Here is a 17,866-nt window from a genome sequence, read left to right as displayed (position 1 = left end):
TGACCACAAAAATAGAAAACATGTTTTTTTTTTAACATCAAGATAGCTACCTCTCTAAATATCACTTCAGTTGTATTTGGACACTAACTTTAATGCAGCCCCTATTCTGACCTCAGCACCCTTAGTTCAGGTCTCATGATTGAGAGGACAGAGTCCCTCAGACTGCCAGGTCTGCCTAAGGATTCAGACACCAGACACAAGTTTGGGGGTTCCCCAGCCAGCCACATTTCAGACTAACTGACTACAAATCCAGGAGTTCCTACTACTCCCTCAATGAAGTCCTTAAGTGGCAGAAATGATCAAGTACTCAATTACTATTTAGAGGTGGGCAGTTTGTACCCACCAATAGGCATCTCAGATGAAAGGCCTGGTTAACTGCTTTCCAAAGGTCCCAGTCTCAGAAAGCCTAATGAGCATTTCCACTCTGCACACAGGGGGTCACCATGAGTCAGAACTGACTTGATGGCAACTAACAACTACTACCCACTCAGGATACCAGGAGAAGTTCAGGGGTCATCAGGATAGCTGCCCTTCTAACCTGCCTACTATCCCCTCAGGCTTAGTAATTGGCTAGAATGATTTAACAGAACTCAGGAAAGCACTGAACTAACAATCATAATTTCACTGTAGCAAAAAAGATACAAAAGAAGAGATTCACAGGGGGAGGTCTGGTGGGGTCCCCAACATGGAGCACTTCCACGTTCTCAAGGAAGCATTATCGTCTGGGAGCACTGTTGTCTACCATCAACCAGACAGCTCACCCATGCTTCAGTGTCCAGTTTTTAATTGAGTTTTCATCCTATAGTCATGGTCCATACATCCATACAATCACTGGTCATATATGTGACTGAACTCACTCTCTAGCTCTCCCTTAATCCCAAAGTCTAGAATCTAGCAGATATCCCATGGCAAGCTCTTCCCATGAGTCAGTTTCTTTTAGCATAACCTGTCTAGTGCCCTCCATGAACATGAAAAATATTCCAGTCACTCAGGATATTCCAAGAGTTTCAAAGTTACTTTTCAGAAACAGGGACTAATATCAGATTCTTTGAGTAAAGTACTTCTTCACCCTGTACCCTCAAACCCAAGAAACAATGAAAATACAGAAGAGAATTCAAAAGTTAGGAGACCAGATCCACAAACAAAAATCCTCACAACTGGACCAATAAGCAGCAGTATAAGGTTAAGTGGAAAAAAGACTGAAGTTGTCAGGGATTTCATTTTTCTTGGATACACAATCAACACCCATAGAAGCAGCAGTCAAGAAATCAGACATCATACTACAGGGGTAAATCTGTTGCAAAAAAACTCTTAAAAGTGGTAAGAAGTAAAGATGTCACTTTGAAGACTAAGGTGAGCCTAATCCAAGCCATCGTATTTTCAATCGTCTCGTATGCATGTGAAAGCTGTAGAATGAATAAGAGCGAAGAAGAGTTGATGCCTTTGAGTTGTGCTGTTGGAGAACACAGAAAATACCATGGACTGCCAGAAGAAAGAACAAATCTGTCCTGGAAGAAATGCAGCTGAAATGCTCCTTGGAAGCAAGAATAGCCAGACTCCGTCTCACCTATTTTTGTCATGTGTCAGAAGGTACCATTTCCTGGGGAAGGATATCATGCTTAGTAAAGTGGAGGGTCAGTGAAAAAGGGTAAGACTCTCAACAAGATAGACTGACACAATGTCTGCAATGATGGGTTCAAGTATAGCAAAGGTTGTAAGGATAGGGCAGAGCTGGGAAATGTTTGTAGGATTGCTATATGAGTCGGAGCCAACTTGACAGCACCTAAAGAAAACAATAATAAAAACATAAAGCAACAGCTGCAAAAGTCACATGTCTCATTTGGGGTGAGGGTGGTGGAACAGCATTTGATTTGAATAAACAGAGTTCTGGCAATCATGAGGCTCAAGAGAGGTTCAAAAAACATCCATGCATTCAACATTCTAATGAGAGATTAGATGTTATGTACATTGGCATTAGACACACTCTAAAGAGTAAGCCATATAGTGCTTTTTCTTAAATAAATTTTATTCTTAATGAGTTTTCCAAACGAAAATGGTCAAAAATAAAAAAAAAAAAATCCTGTAAAGAATAAACAGGATGACAATATGGTCAATAAAGGATCATGGTCAAGGGAATCCCAAAATGAACATGGCAAGCAGCTTTTCCAGTCCACCTGGAAGACCAAAGAACTGATGCGTTTGAATTGTAGTGCTGGTGAAGAACACCGACTATCCCACGGACAGCCACAAGAAACAAACAAAATGTCATGAAGAAGTATAGCTAGAATGCTCCTTAGAAGTGAAGATGATGAGACTTCATCTCACTTATTGTGGACACGTTATCAGGAGGGACCAGACCCTGGAGAAGGACACCATCCTTGGTAAAGTAGAGGTTCAGCAGAAAAGAAGACAACCCTCCACGAGATGGACCGACACAGTGGCTGCACAAGGGCTCAAACACAGCAACAACTGTGAGGGTGGTACAGGCTTGGACACTATTTCACTGTTGTACATAGGATTACTATGAGTTCAAACCGACTCGAAAGCACCTAACAACTTAAGAGTACACTTTTTAAGTAGTGCTTTCCAAACACCACTCACTAGTCTTTACTTGAAATGTATTTAGAAAAAAAAAAAAATATCAAAAGGGGAGCAGACAAATTCCAACCCTCCCCACTTATTACTCCCTCCTTTATACATGACGTTCCCTGGAGCAGCTCCTCAGAATAGCTTGGCAATAATCACTGATACGAAGGATTTTAGTCTTAGTAACCCAGCACATATGCTTGTTCCCAGAGCAAAAATATATCATAAAGGGCACTGCAGTCCTCACTTATGAATCAATATTATTAAGCACACACTATAAGCCAGACATTGTTCAGGGTGCTGGGGCTATTCTAAATAAGAGTTAAGCCCCTGCTCTCACAGACTTTATATTCCAGCTGAGAAGAAAAAGAAAGAATAAACAAAAATACACGATGTCAGATGGTATATGTATGGTAAAAATAATTAAAGGTAAGGGGATAAGAAGTCTTGGAGAGAAATTTCACCCAAATCACAATAAAAGTTAAAGAACAACAACAAAAAAAAGACTTGGAGACTGCTATTTAATGTGCAAGGGTACAGAGACCTCTTGCAAAAGATGACACTGGAGCAAGACGTGGCAGAAGGAAGCAAGCCTGTCTCAGGTATCTGCCTTCCTACACTTACACCTGATAAAGAAAACAGCTGGTGCAAAGGCCAGGAACTGTCAGCATGCTTGGTGGAGTCAAGAAACAGCAAGGTGGCTTATACGTCTGGAAAAAAAATGAATGAATGGGAGTTTGGAAGCAGCTGGAAGAAGGCAGATTCCAGAGCTTCCATTTTAAGGACTACACATAGAGATACTCTTTCAATTCAGAAGACCTTGACATCATTCAGTATTCCATAGTCTTCCTCAGGCAAGTATATATAGAGAGTAAATAATGATGCTCATAGGCTGTGTCCCTATCATATGCAAAAAGTATAGTTTCTTAAATTGTATAGAAACACAAAGGTAGCTGGAGAGCAAAATTAAGAAAATGATTGCTTTGCTCTTTTCTGAAGGGCACTGTCATCCTCAGACTCCCAAGAATGCCATCAAAAATATTGTGGTTTTTGAAACATTTAAAATATTCCTTTTCCAGCTTTTAAATAAAAGGAACATTGGCAAAAGATAACTCTGTTACATGATGTCTTGCCAGGAGAGTTCAAGTTCAAATGAATAAAATAGTGTTGATTTATAGTTGCTATTTATGGTGAGATGGAATAAGTACAGATTTAAGATTTAACAAATCTGAGGTCTAACTGGTCCATTCAACTTTATGGCTGGTTAGCCCTGGACAGATCACAATCTTCTTTGGTCTTGGTTTTCTAATCTGCGAAAGGAGGAAACGGAACTGCTGATTACTAGGCTTGTTTCCAGTCTGTCACCAAAACTATAGTTGGGGGCAACTTACAAGGCTGAAGTCCAGAGCAGCAAAGAATTTTCAAAGCACAAACATTAAGTAGTCCATGACGCACCTATGACCACATCAAACTGTAACTACCTTAGGTTACATCCTTATCTTAAAACAGCAGCCTCACTATGCCTCTTTATGGTCCTACATCTCAACTCAACCCTTTCTCTCACTTTCTCCCATCTGAACAGTTATTAGTAAAATACAGTAAGTCTACCACCAATATCTATAAAACTCCTCCTATTCTATCTGCATCAAGATTAGTATGTAGAGCTCCGGTCTTCTCCATCTCTCACCCGGATTCTTATTACAACTGCCTCCTAACTACCCTTCCCACTTCTAACTTCCCTCTACACACTACCATGCCATTTTAAAACACTCAGGTAGCCTTGTAACTAAGGAAATAAAAGTCCAACCTCCTTATTAGGAAATTCAAGGCCTTTCACAATCTAATCCCAAACCAGTCCTTTAGCTTCAATTCCCCTTTAACATATCTTCTGCTCCTCTCACACCAAAACTCTAGTTTCTCCAATTTTAAGGTCCTTTATGCTCTTGTCTCCAAACAGTTGTTCCCTAGATTTAGAATGCCATCTCCCCCTTTAAACTTGGGTGCAGTAGGTAATGGTAGTCAACTCAAAGTCCAGTCCTCATTTCCTCCAGACTAAAAGTATCCCAATTTCATTCAGTTATCCATCCTTCAAGGACTGACCCAATTCCCAATTTGAGGGGATGGCAAAACCAAATGTGTGACCTAGTTCCGACCAGTAAGATGTATAGGGAAGTCCTACTGGAAGATCTCTGGAAGCAGTTTTGGTCTCTCTTTCTCAGCAGGCATAATCACCTTTGGAATTGTGGCAATCATCCTATAACCACGAGGAGCGATCAGTGAGGACAAAGCTGTCACAATGAGGATGGCATAACAAAAAGATAGAAACGCTTGGGTCCTTGATGCAGTCACTACTTGCTGACTAACTAACTGCAGAGCTATTCTACATTGGGATTAGCTATTACATAAGAAATTCTTTAAGTTTTCTGTTATCCGTAACCAAATGCAATCTATTAGATTCCTTGCTAAGCTTTTACCCTCCTCTGTCACTATCTCTGTGATGCTCCCCCTAATCCCTACTGAAGTTAGCTTCTCCCTTCTCTATGCTTCTCCTGCATTTTTTATGGCTCCTGTTATAAATTTATTACAATGTATAAGAAAATTTCTTTATACTTCTATTTCCCACTAAGCTATGGGGTGCCTAAAGAATAGGAACTCCTACTTTATATCTCTAGTTTGTACTTCCCTCCTAAGCTACAGACCACATATCCAACTGTATACTCAACATCTTCAAACTGTGCCTCATATGCATAAAGCTGGCAAAGAGAACTACTAATTCCTTCCCTGTGGTAGCAAAAACGAGCTCTGGTGTTACAGTGGATGAGGCATCTGGCTGCTAACCAGAAGGTCAGTGTTCAAACCTACCAGCTGTTCCATGAAAGGAAAATGGGGCTATCTACTTTCATAAAGATTTACAGCTTTAGAAACTGAATGGGGGTGGCTGTGAGTTGGAATCAAATGGCACCACTTACTATTACTCCATTACTACAGACCTACTTATTCCATTCTTCCCCCACACTTTGTAACTAATCCATTAGAAAAGCCCTATTATTAACTCAAAAATATATACTCTCCACCACTATTCCTCTATTCCATGCGATCAAGGTATGTCTCTCCTGTCACAGTGACAGCCCTAAGTGATCTCTGTTTCCTCTCTTGCCCCACATCCTATAGGTCATCTTTCACAAAGCAGCCAGAGTGAACTTTCTAAATCATAAATCAAATTATGTCATTTTCTTGCTTTAAATCCTCCATGGTTTCCCAATATTCTTAGACTAGTCTCCAGCAAGAACAACTTCTTCGTAATCTTAAAACATGCCAAGTTCATCCACTGCAGGGCCTATACAAGTGGTATTCCTTCTGGTTTGAACATCTGTCTTCCAGATAATCACATGGCTGCCTCCCCATCATCACTCAGGCTCTGACTCAAAAATCTGTCTTTAAAGGCCTTTCCCCAACAACCGTGGCTAACACATGTATCTCTTCAGAAGCCTACTCCTCCCACCCAACTATACTGTACAAAATCTCTTCAAATCACTCCCTGAATTTCTTTTTTATATGAGTTTACATAGTTACAGTCTTGTCTCTCTCCTACCTCTCACTAGAATGTAAGCTCCTTCAGAATAGGGAGTTCTGTCAGTCTACTCATGGCCCTATCTGTCAGTCAGGATTGCTAGACGCTGCCTAAAATACACTAGGGACTTAGTAAATGTTTGTTGATAGACTTATTGTTATTATATCTTTGAATCCACACTGACTAATAACAGGAAGTACTCAATAATTGTTTGGCAACTGAAAGCAATTTGCTAACTGGAAATTTTTCCATTATGTTCCTTTCAGAACCAATTACAATAAAAGATACAAATGTCCCAAAGCTAAATCCATACTTACAGCCGAGCAATGGCTAGCTGACGATGAGGCATTCTTCTCTGGTAGCAGCAACAGTGCTTTCATATTTTCTCTGTCTGTGTAATCCACAGGCCGCAGACCAAATATGTTACTGGGAAAATAAGTACAGATGGGATTCAGTAAATAAAGTATTTGACTTGATTCTTAACTAAACGAATGCACTAGTGGAACAATTTTTCATCTGCCTTTTTTTTAATACGCAATTTTAGCTAAAAGAAACACAACCCAGGATCCCCATAAAGCATAAGGATCAAGAACCACAAGCTGCTGAACTCAATGGTGAAAAGATGTACAATTTTAATTTGAGACCAAACCATGAGAATACTTTTAACTGAATATACTGTTACATACAAAATACATTGAATATATTGGTACTTATACTGTTTTACAACTCTGTATTCTCCTGTATTCATATTCAAAAACATGGATTCATGATCACTAATCACTACAGGTAAGGTTCCTTCAACAGCAAATAAAAATCATTTATGAGCTATTATGCACTCACAAGTCTATGTAAACAAATAAAAGAAATTAAGATAAATTCATAACATAGGCATTTGGATCTACCAGAACAAAACTTATGCCACATGACAGACAATATAATAAAGTAGTAAGTAGGGCATTCTTGAAATCAATTTTAATATGTATCTACAATCTAATCTATAATAATCATAGCCATTTTAGCACAAACTCATACAGTCCAGAGAACAATTTGACACAGACATTGAATGTCACACTGGATGAGATGTTAGAGATCATGGCCCAACCCCATTATCTCATAGATGAGAAAACAAACAGAGAGAGGTCCAACGACTTAAGGTCCATCTTTTCTTGTTCATTTCAATGCTGTCCATCACTAGTCTTTCAATGATAACTAAATTTTAAAACTGTGTGACTCTTATCTACTACTTTCTCACTTTCTCAGATATGCTTTGAAAACAAGATTTTACTGTATTATGGCACTAAGTTTTTTTAAAATGATCATGTTTCTTTTTCTAATATTTTTTTATTTTTAAAATGATGGCAAAGCTATACAATGGCCATTAAAAGTCATGTGAAAAAGCAATGTGTAAGCAGGATATAAAATTATATACATGGTATAATACCAATTCTGTAAATTGTACTGCATGTATGGGAAAAAAGATCTGGAAAGAAACAGGTTGAGATATTAGGAGAAGAGGAAGGAAGAAGGTGTCAACTCTGTTTGATGCTGCCCAGAAGTCACATGCTGTGAGCACCATAAGCAGCCACTTACTGGGTTTAGGGGCAAGTTCATTAATGATCTTGGTGAGGGTGGGTTTGATGGAATAGTGGGGAAAAGAGCCAAGATAAAGCAGTAGCAACGACCCACAGCTCAGTGACTCAATGAACCACCCTAATGACTGCTATTCATGACCATCAGATTCAGTCTCTCTCCCTTAGAACCCAAAATCAACCAAAGCCATTGCCATGTTGGGTAAACACTGATACATCTGTGTTCTCATAATTCCCTTTATGTCCAGCAACCTTCCTCTGGCCAAAAGAAAAAAAAAAAAAGTATTTCTCCAATCAAGGTACAATAATACAACTGATTGTATTTCAGTTTTCTGATTTACCAGATAAAAGTCACTGTGCTGAGATTTGGATCTTCCCAAATTTCCACACAATTAGAGCAGGCTTATTTGAAAAATTAGCTGGTCTCATCTACTATACTCGATACATGCACCAGTTTCATCCTCAAACCTATTGTACCCATGTACCAATTACTGTAACATCCTCAAACACATATGCCATAATCATGACAATCAAAAAACAGAAATCTGAGTTGAAAAACCAAGGCTTTAGATCACCAAGTGCAAAAATGAGCAAATAAACTAATCTGTCATGCCATCAAGAAAATCACTGCACATAATTTGTTTTTTTCCTCCTACTTTATCCAGGATCTCTAGTTTTGATCCCTTTCTGAGTGGTTGGCATTGGGAGCCAGGCACCATCTAGTTCTGGTCTTGGTGTTGTGAAGGCTGAGATCCATCTTATGCCTGAATTAAACATTTCCAGAGGCCTTTGATTTTCTTGACTGTTGTTTGATTCAGATGAGATGAGACCAATAGTTGCATCTTAGATGGCCGCTCGAAAGCTTCTAAGACCCCAGTCGCTACTCACCAAAGTAGGTTGTAGAACAAGATTTTTATGTGCTATATGGTGTCAACTGACCTTGATGTACCAAGACTATGGTCCCAAGTCTACAGGGATGGGGATTCTCTCTCTCTTGAAGTGTTTGGTTGTCTCTGAGAAGTTATTCCGACTCTGTCTTCTGTCGCTTCTGTAATGTATGTGGCTCATTTTATAGCACAGATGCATACATAAGATTATCGTGGTAATGCAGCATTGTGCATGGACTAGTAAGTAGTATGTGCCACGGTTGTCTGTATCCTATGCATATGTTTCAGCATCCTTCCTCACCCCAGTGTCACCATGCTGGTCACAGACTCTTTCCATACTGTCTCTCCCCTCACCCAATTCAACACATGATCCCCAAGAAGTCCGAAATTTTCCCTGCCCTTTCCTCTCATCTCCAGTAACCAACAAAGTGAATTTCCTTCCCTAAGTAAACCTTTAGGAGCTCTGGTAGCATAGTGCCTAAGGCACTTGACTGCTCAGGAGAAGGCTGGCGGTTCAAACCCACCAGCCACTCCTCGGAAGGAAGATTGGGCAATCCTACTTCCGTAGTGATACTGCCTCAGAAACCCAAGGAGGGGTCGCTATGAGTCGGGGCCAACTCAATGGCAAGCAACAACAAGTAAACCTTTGACTTATTACAACAACAGACTCATACAATATTTGTCCTTCTGGGATTGACTTATTTCACTCAACATAATGTCCTCCAAATTCCACGTTGTGACATAATTCATAAATTCTTCATTATTCTTTAATGTTGCATAGTACTCCACTGTGTGAATGTACCATAGTTTTGTTAAAATATTTAACAAAGATGAATTTAGATTTTCCACCCTAAAGAAATAAAATGTAGGAGTCAAGAAGTGTATTTCCTGCACTGTAACTGGATGACACAGAATAGTTATTTTATATCAAAACAAATAAAATCCACTACACAACATGAAATATTATTGAGAGGAAGTATTTCTTAAAGAATCATATTAGCTCTAGTGTGGACTTTAAACTAAAAATAACCAATAAAACAGACTGAACCAGTAGCATACTTCTATCTTCTAAAAATTACTTCATAAAATGACTAGCAGGATTTCACTTGACACTTACAGTCCTTACTATATAAAGCTTACTCTCTCATGTGGCCTTTAAACATGGGGTTTCTCCGCTTGGGTTATGGATGCCTTCATTCAACTCTAAGCCTTCCAGTACTGCTAATGAACTGCAGAATGACACAGTTACAAATGTTGCAGACTGAAAGATAATTGGTTAAACGTGAGTCCTGCATTACAGGAGAGGGAGCCTATTAAATCCTGACCTATTGTTTCTGCTTTGTCATGTTGTTCTTGTTATTTGCCGTCGAGTCGGCCCCAACTCATAGCGACCCCTCCTTGGGTTTCTGAGGCAGTATCACTACGGAAGTAGGATTGCCCAACCTTCCTTCCGAGGAGTGGCTGGTGGGTTTGAACCACCAGCCTTCTGGTTAGCAGTCAAGTGCCTTAGGCACTATGCTACCAGAGCTCCTTTGTCATAGGTCACCAGAATTTAGAATCGAACAGAAGTTTAAATGTGGCACCCACAAAAGAACAGAGTGAGAGAAGATGAGACGCATGTAAGGTTTTCCTTTATTACTGGTCATTCAAAATCCATTCGTCCCCATGATTTGAATGGACTAATACTTTCCTTCATACTAACTTAATAGGTTGAAAATAAGTTTAAAATGTACATGATTACATTTATTTAAAAAAAAAATAGGTAATATATAAGGAAAAGTTAGTTATCATGCATTAGGAAACAGCAATGTGACTGATTATTAACTGAAGTCAGTGATAAATCTGTATTCTCCATCATCATACAGGAAGAGAATATATATTTATATATTTTAGATTTATTGTAACAACATGGACTCAAGACAGACTCAACAATAATTTAATTTGGTATTTTATTGGAATGAGTTACCAATGGAGCTTATGGAATGATCTTTTAAAAACGTACTTAGATATAGGCCGTTTTCTTACTTTCTGGCAGTATTTAACCTAAAGCCTTAAAACTTAAAGTAGGTACTTTGGAAATATATACAAGATTTTGAAAATATATCCTTGCCTGTAAACTTACAGTAACAATCAAATTGATAAAGTGTAAACCAAAGCATAAATAGTGAAGTGAAATATGAGATTGGTTTCAAAAGAGGTAAAGAATACACAGGGGCAAACAAAACGGCCTTGACCCCAGGACTAGGCACTGGAAGTTGGCGTGTGACTGTGGAAGGCCAGTGAAGGGAAGGGGCGTGGTGACTGTGGAAGTGGATGAAACTGACAGAAGAATGAATGCCTGCTATCAGGGCTGAAGAGTCTAAACACTGTGTGCTCAAGGACAGAGGCCAAACACAGAAGAATGTCTACCGAAGATGACCAGGGCTAAATGCAATGGATACTTCAGGAAGAGATGGAAAACTGATGAAATCATCTGGCATACAGCACTGGGCGTCAGAGATACAGAAGTAAACAGCTAGGAAAATGGAAAGACGCGTGTTAAATGATATGGACAAGGCAACACCATGCGATTGATAATTGAAGGTGTTTTCAGAGCATAGGGAAACCACATTTTAACTGCTAAATTTGCATTTAGTGCTTGAGAGAATATTAATACCTTTTACATGTATCATTTTTGAAAGTTTGATTCTTTTAATGTCTTGGCAAAGAAAGCCTCTAATAATCCAGTGCTTTCCAAAGGAGTATACAGAAAGACTTCACCTACACTGACTCTGAAAAATCTTCTTTTCCTGGTTATTGAAATATTTTACATCATCACTGACCTAAAGGATCTCTTTTTTATTTTGATTTTTTTCCCTTCTTCCTTCACAACATACTGGAAAATTTTACTACTTTATTCTCTAATGTCTTCTTGTGCTATCTCCTTACCTGCAGTATGAAATCATAATTATTAAACTATAACTCATATAAAACTTTTGAAGGGATGACTGGAGATGTTAAATTTATTTACAAAAGACTGAAGTGTTCATAAAGTATTGTTTTTTGCCATCTAAAAGCTACTAAGAAATACTGGTGGATTGTTGCTGTGGCATAGACTGCCAGATGTACTAATATGTTGTTATTGTTGTTGTTATGTGCCATCGAGTCAGACCCGACTCATAGCGACCCCTCCTTGGGTTTCCAAGGCAGCATCACTATGGAAGTAGATTGCCTCATCTTCCTTCCGAAGAGTGGCTGGTGGGTTTGAATCACCAGCCTTCTGGTTAGCAGTCAAGTGTCTTAGGCACTATGCTACTAACAGACATATACAAAACATACACACATCAGGGCTCCTTTTATGTGACTGGTTACCCACTGCCATCTAGACGATTCCAACTGACAGCAATCCTGAAGGACAGAGTAGAACTGCCTCATAGATTTTCCAAGGCTGTAAATCTTTTCAAAAGCAGATTGCCTTATCTTTCTCCTACGGAGCAGCTGCTGGGCTCCAACCACCAACTTTGTGATTAGCAGCTGAGTACTTAACCACTGAGCCACATTATTGTTATGCCCTATGACAAGCATAGGAGCTCTGGTGGCATAGTGCCTAAGGCATTTGACTGCTAACCAGAAGGCTGGCGGTTCAAACCCACCAGCCCCTCCTCGGAAGGAAGATGGGGCAATCTACTTCCAAAGTGATACTGCCTCGGAAACCCAAGGAGGGGTCTCTATGAGTTGAAATCGATTCAACAGCAAGTAACAACATGCCAAGCATCAGTAAGATGATCTTCAGGGGTATCCTCCTAAAACCAGTCTTAAATGAAACAGCAAAATTTGTTTATATATTCCACATCTTAATAAACTTAATGGGATAACAAGAAGTCCATATTGTCTTTAGTACCTGTATTCTATTACTAAATTAGTATTTGAGAGTGATGATTAATAACAACAAAATTAGAGAGATAAAAAGTATACAATACATGTTGCACAATAGACAATTTTGTGCCAAGGGTTAGGAGGAAAACTTATTTCTATAAGATACTCCATTCACTTTTCACAAACCAGATAAAATAGGAAAGCATCCTGTTTACTTCTAAGAAGCTACTAGTATAATTTTTGGTATCAACATCTGAGGAAAAATAATGAAAGCTAAAACAACAAATCACCTGGCTTATAATTACAAATGCAAAAATCCCAAATCAAATCCTAACAAACTTAAAATATTTGTTTAAAGAATAACACACTAATTGGCATAACAAACTACACAAAACATTGCTCCATCTCCTACTTTGGTGAGTAGCAACTGGGAACTTAAAAGCTTGCAACAGCCATCTACATGCAACAATGGGTCTCTCCTCATCCAGAGCAAAGAATAATGAAGAAAACCAAAGACTCATGGAAACAACAGTCCTAGTGACTGGTACACCATGTGATCTGCAGCCTATACGCCTACGACACTAGACTTAGATGGTGCCCGGCTACCACTGTCAACCACTCAGAGTGGGATCCTGGATAGAGGGAGAACGATGTGGAACAAAAGTCAAAATCCTTTGGGGAACAAAAAAAGGCGGATCAGGTTTGCTGGCCTGACAGAGCCTGGTGGAACCGCTGATACTATGGCCCCTAGCTGCCCTTCAGGTCTGGAATTGAACCCACACCTGTGGCTTCCAGCCAAACAAAAGACAGGCATATGAGTTGAACATTCACCTGAGGTAGATACACTCCTTGGAGAGAACAATCATGGGAGGGCTGCTTATGCACAGGGAGACAGCTCAGGGGGCAGGAGCGCATGGAGGGATGGAAACAGGGAAGAGGTAACTAATGGGAGGAAGTGGGAAGGGAGCTGTTGCACTGGGTAAATTGTAGTCAATGTTATGAAGCAAAGTGTAGTGAACTGCTGTATGGAAAACGAATTTGCTCTGTAAATTTTCATGCAAATCACAATTTAAAAAAAATTATATATATATATATACACACACACACACACACATATATATATATAAAGTAACACAATATACCAAGCCAAGTATAACCCAGGAATGAAAGAATGATTTAATATTAGAAAATTTATTAATGACATCAACAGGTAAAAACTGTAAGATCATCTCAGTATAAGCTGAAAATCATTTAACAAAATAAAATTCAGTCTTGTTAAAAAACAGTAAGTTAAGACTGGAAGGAAGCTTCTCTGGGACAATGAAGAACACTAATCTGAAACCTGCAGTCAGTATTTTAGAAAATCAACAACAAAACAAGCATGCTGTCTATCACAAGGTTTTACAGTATTGTTCTAGAAGCTTCGGCAAATGCAGTTAACAGAAGAAACAGAAATAAAAGTCAGAAATGACAATTACAGCCTTAAAATTAGGTGTTGGGTGGATATAAGAGAAATGGACCAAGAGCAACAGTTTTCCCATGCTTCATTAGGGACAACCAGTTTATTTCCTAACAGAGCATCTAGTTCATCAAGGCAACAAAAGAATCAAAGAATTAGAATAACCCCAACAAATGAGGTTACATGCATGTACATACATATGCATATAAAACAGATTCACAAAATATGAAACTTTATTGCTGTTATGAAGCTGCTGTTGATTCAATTCTGAGGCATGGCTACTATAAATGTTCAGAATAGAACCACACCCCACAAGGTTTCAAAGCTGTGACCTTTTGGAAGCAGATCACCAGGTCTCACGTGCAAGCCATCTTAGGTTGGGTTTGACACCAATCTTTCAGTTAGCAGTTCAGTGCTAAACCACCTGTGCCACCCAGGGAATCCTGAAATTTTACCAAGACCTACATAACAAAAGGCTTAAATAAATGGAGAAATCACATTATTAGGTAAGAAACCAACTTTATTAATCCACTGAGATCTACCTATTTACCCAATTTTAATCAAAATCCTAACAGGACAGTGGTGAAACTTCACACACACACACACACACACACACACACTTCATCTGAAGGAGCAAACAATAGTCCCCACTCTCCCACCCCACCACTACTATCACGACTTTAATTCAGATGCTCATCATTCCTCCTAGATTACTGAACATACCCTGTAACTCAGCTATCTGCCAGTCTGAAAAAGAGCTTTTAATTTAAAATGTGACCTCTTTGGCACACGAGGCCTTTTATGGGTCCTGTCTGTCTTCTCTGGTCTATTCTTTCCTCACACTCGCCACTTTTGTTCCAGCCTGGTATCATTCATAGACATTCCTAAAACTGAAAGAACATGCAGTCTGGCCTTAGTGTATCTTGTACTGTCATCTCCCTCCTTTCTGAAAAGTCCAACCCTATTCTTTTTCTTCTTCTTCAAAACTTATTAGGTGTGCTTCTTCTTCTAAAAGTTTTTTATGACTTTCTCCAGTCTTAATCAAAGTTTACTCCAGATTTACAACATTTATGAAAGTGTACATTATACTGTTTTATTATCACTCACCTAACTGTCTGTCTGCTCCTACTAGAACATAAGCAACCAGAGAACAAGTGGAATAAGCAATGGAGGGAGTAGGGCAAAATCTAACAGGACTTCATCAAAGACTCAGGAGAGGAAGGCACTTATATAAAAGAAGACTTCAACCTCAAAAAAATGATACAGAAGATTGCAAAAATGTGTGCTTCAGAACTGAAGGATGTCATTCAGAAATTTTGAATAAGTAAAACGACCCATCTTAACTACTACTTCAAGTAGTCAACGTACCAAGCACTGAAGATGGTGGGATAGAGAATGACTTTTGTTCTTGCTGGCTCTCATCCTTCTCATAGAGATCAGAAGAGTCTAGTCCTGGTCACTGAGAGAAGAGTTCCATCAAGAGTGAAAGAGATATAATAAGGAGAGAGAGAGAAAGGGAACAGGTTTACTAACTCAAAGACTCCAGAATTAGAAAAATAGGAGCTTTGGTGGCATAGTGCTTAAGGCATTTGACTGCTAACCAGAAGGCTGGCAGTTCAAACCCACCAGGCACTCCTCGGAAGGAAGGTTGGGAAATCTACTTCCGTAGAGATACTGCCTCAGAAACCCAAGGGGGGCACTATGAGTCGGGTCCGACTCAATGGCACAACAACAACGTGGCTTAAAATGAGCAAGAGTTTCAGAAAACAAAAGAAAGACAGTGGGATAATATGGCCTTCTTGCCTGAGCTCTCCTTGGCATATTCCCTTAAGAACTGCAGGAAAGCACAGGAATAAATTGCATCTGATCTCATTTTCCAGTACTTAAATCTAGAAAGACAACAGTGACAAAGGGAAAGAGAGACCTTAAAAGCATTAAGGCTACAGGGTTTACTGTAGGATTTACTTGCACAACCAAGATCCCACAAAAGGTAATGAATTATGGATAACCATCTGGGCAAGAGACTAAGAATTCTACCCAGGGAGCATACATCATTTACTCTAACAGCTACCAGGAACCAGAGTTCAACCACCCAAGAAAAGGTGCAACCTGTAGAAACATGGTTTTAGGCATTCTCTGCAGATTAAAGTGCAGGTGGGGACAGGGAGGATATTCCTATCTTCACCTTGACTGATAGTTTATCAAAAGAAGAAAACACTTTGTTCAAATCAAGGCTTGGGGAAGCAGACATGGCCCCTCATCTATACAGCTTACAACCTAATGAGAAGGTAACGATAAAGAAGTAAATACACTGCCACCTAAATTCTACGACCAGGGGAAGCACCATACACCCAGACTTGTGGAGTTAGGAAAGGAAGCCAAAAGTAAAACATTTCTATGACGAAACCCAAAGAATGTGAAGTTAACCACCACAAAAGAATATTCCTAAAAAAAAAAAAAAAGAATATTCCTGAGAGAAGGAAAGAATGTTTAAAAGCTACAAGGCAAAATAGATAGGAACATCTTCAGAAAATTAATATTCAAAATGGCTAGTACAAAGAACGCTTAAGTAAAAAGGGGCAGTAGAACTGCAAAAAGACGAGGCGGCAGCGGTAACCATATCAGACCATCCAGGGTCTTATAGATCACATCTGGAGTTTGACTTTCATCTTAAAAACATTAAGAGGAAACCATTAAAGGGTTTTAAGCAAGTAAGTAATAGAGTCAGAATTGAGTTTTTTAAAATCTCTCTGGGGAAACAGATTAATCTAAAAAGAAGGATATCAGTTAGAAAACTAGTGAAGCCAAACAACTGAATAACTAAAATAAAATCAAACAAAAAAGGAAAAAACACAGACCATTCTTAATATGATAACCAACTATCTGGAGGAGGAGGTATAACAAGGTTTACAAAGGGCTACTGCACTGCTCTGGTAGCGTAGCGCCTAAGGCACTGGACTGCTAACCAGAAGGCTGTCGGTTCAAAACCACCAGCTGTTCTTTGGAAGGAAGATGGGGCTATCTACTTGCACAGTGATACTGCCTCAGAAACCCAAGGAGGGATCACTATAAGTCGGATCCGACTCGACAGCAGTGAGTTTGCTTTTTTTGGTTTGGTACTGCGCTGCTATACTCTAGATTCAATCTACACCTGTATTTGCCCTAGAGTTGCTTTAATGCCCTTCATGCAACATCCTCCCTATCCCTTTTGCCAAATAAACTTCCCTCTCCACTATCTTAACTGTATCAACCAGCTGTCCAATGCAGTAGCGCTTGCCACGTGTGGATATTTAAATTTATTAAAATACATTTTAAAATGTAGCACCTCAGTAGCAGCAGCCACATTTCATGTGTTCAATAGCCACTAATGGCCAATGGCCACTTTAATGTACAGCACTGATAAAGAACATTCCCATCACTGCAGAAAGGTCTACTGGACACTTCTGGGCTATAAAACCTGCCACTTCACTAGGTAATCTTACCTAAAACAACACAGATGTATCTGGGAAGGCATATGTGAAGGCAGACCGCTCACTGTCTTATGGCCACACCTTGTATATTAATAAGCCTTCACAGTGCAGTGAAGAATCATGGCATACAAACCACAAGACAGGCCTTCTGCTTTGGCTCATTAATCCTACTATGCTCTGAAGAAATAGAAAAGCAGCAGGCGTCACCCATGTTTTATAGGTGAGGACACCAAGGCCCAGAAATTAACCTGCCTGAGGCTATAAAGTCAATAATAGGGTCACAAATAAAAGCTGCATTCTCTAAAGCTCTGACCAGTGCTCTATTCATTAAGGTAGTCACGGCTGATTTAAGAACCTAGGATGGAAACTATTTAGCTTCACCTGGCCCAAGCAACCATTTGCTTTATAAAACAGCTTGCTACACCCACAGGAGTGTCATATCTATTAGG

General features: G+C 39.3%; 1 protein-coding gene across 1 annotated transcript in view; it reads right to left on the bottom strand.

The window, feature by feature from the left end:
* BARD1 (BRCA1 associated RING domain 1) overlaps positions 1-17,866 on the bottom strand; it is a 95,914-nt gene that overhangs the window by 22,317 nt on the left and 55,731 nt on the right. Inside the window, exon 7 of the mRNA XM_007959939.2 lies at positions 6,475-6,583. Within this exon, the coding sequence (XP_007958130.1) occupies positions 6,475-6,583 (109 nt within the window). The remainder of the gene's footprint in view (positions 1-6,474; positions 6,584-17,866) is intronic.

Source organism: Orycteropus afer, unplaced genomic scaffold, assembly GCF_000298275.1.
Source record: "Orycteropus afer afer isolate SDZICR_OR568_19922 unplaced genomic scaffold, OryAfe1.0 scaffold00002, whole genome shotgun sequence".
Lineage (NCBI taxonomy): Eukaryota > Metazoa > Chordata > Mammalia > Tubulidentata > Orycteropodidae > Orycteropus > Orycteropus afer.
The sequence above is the reverse complement of the archived record's forward strand: the minus strand, read 5'-3'. Positions and strand labels throughout refer to the sequence as shown.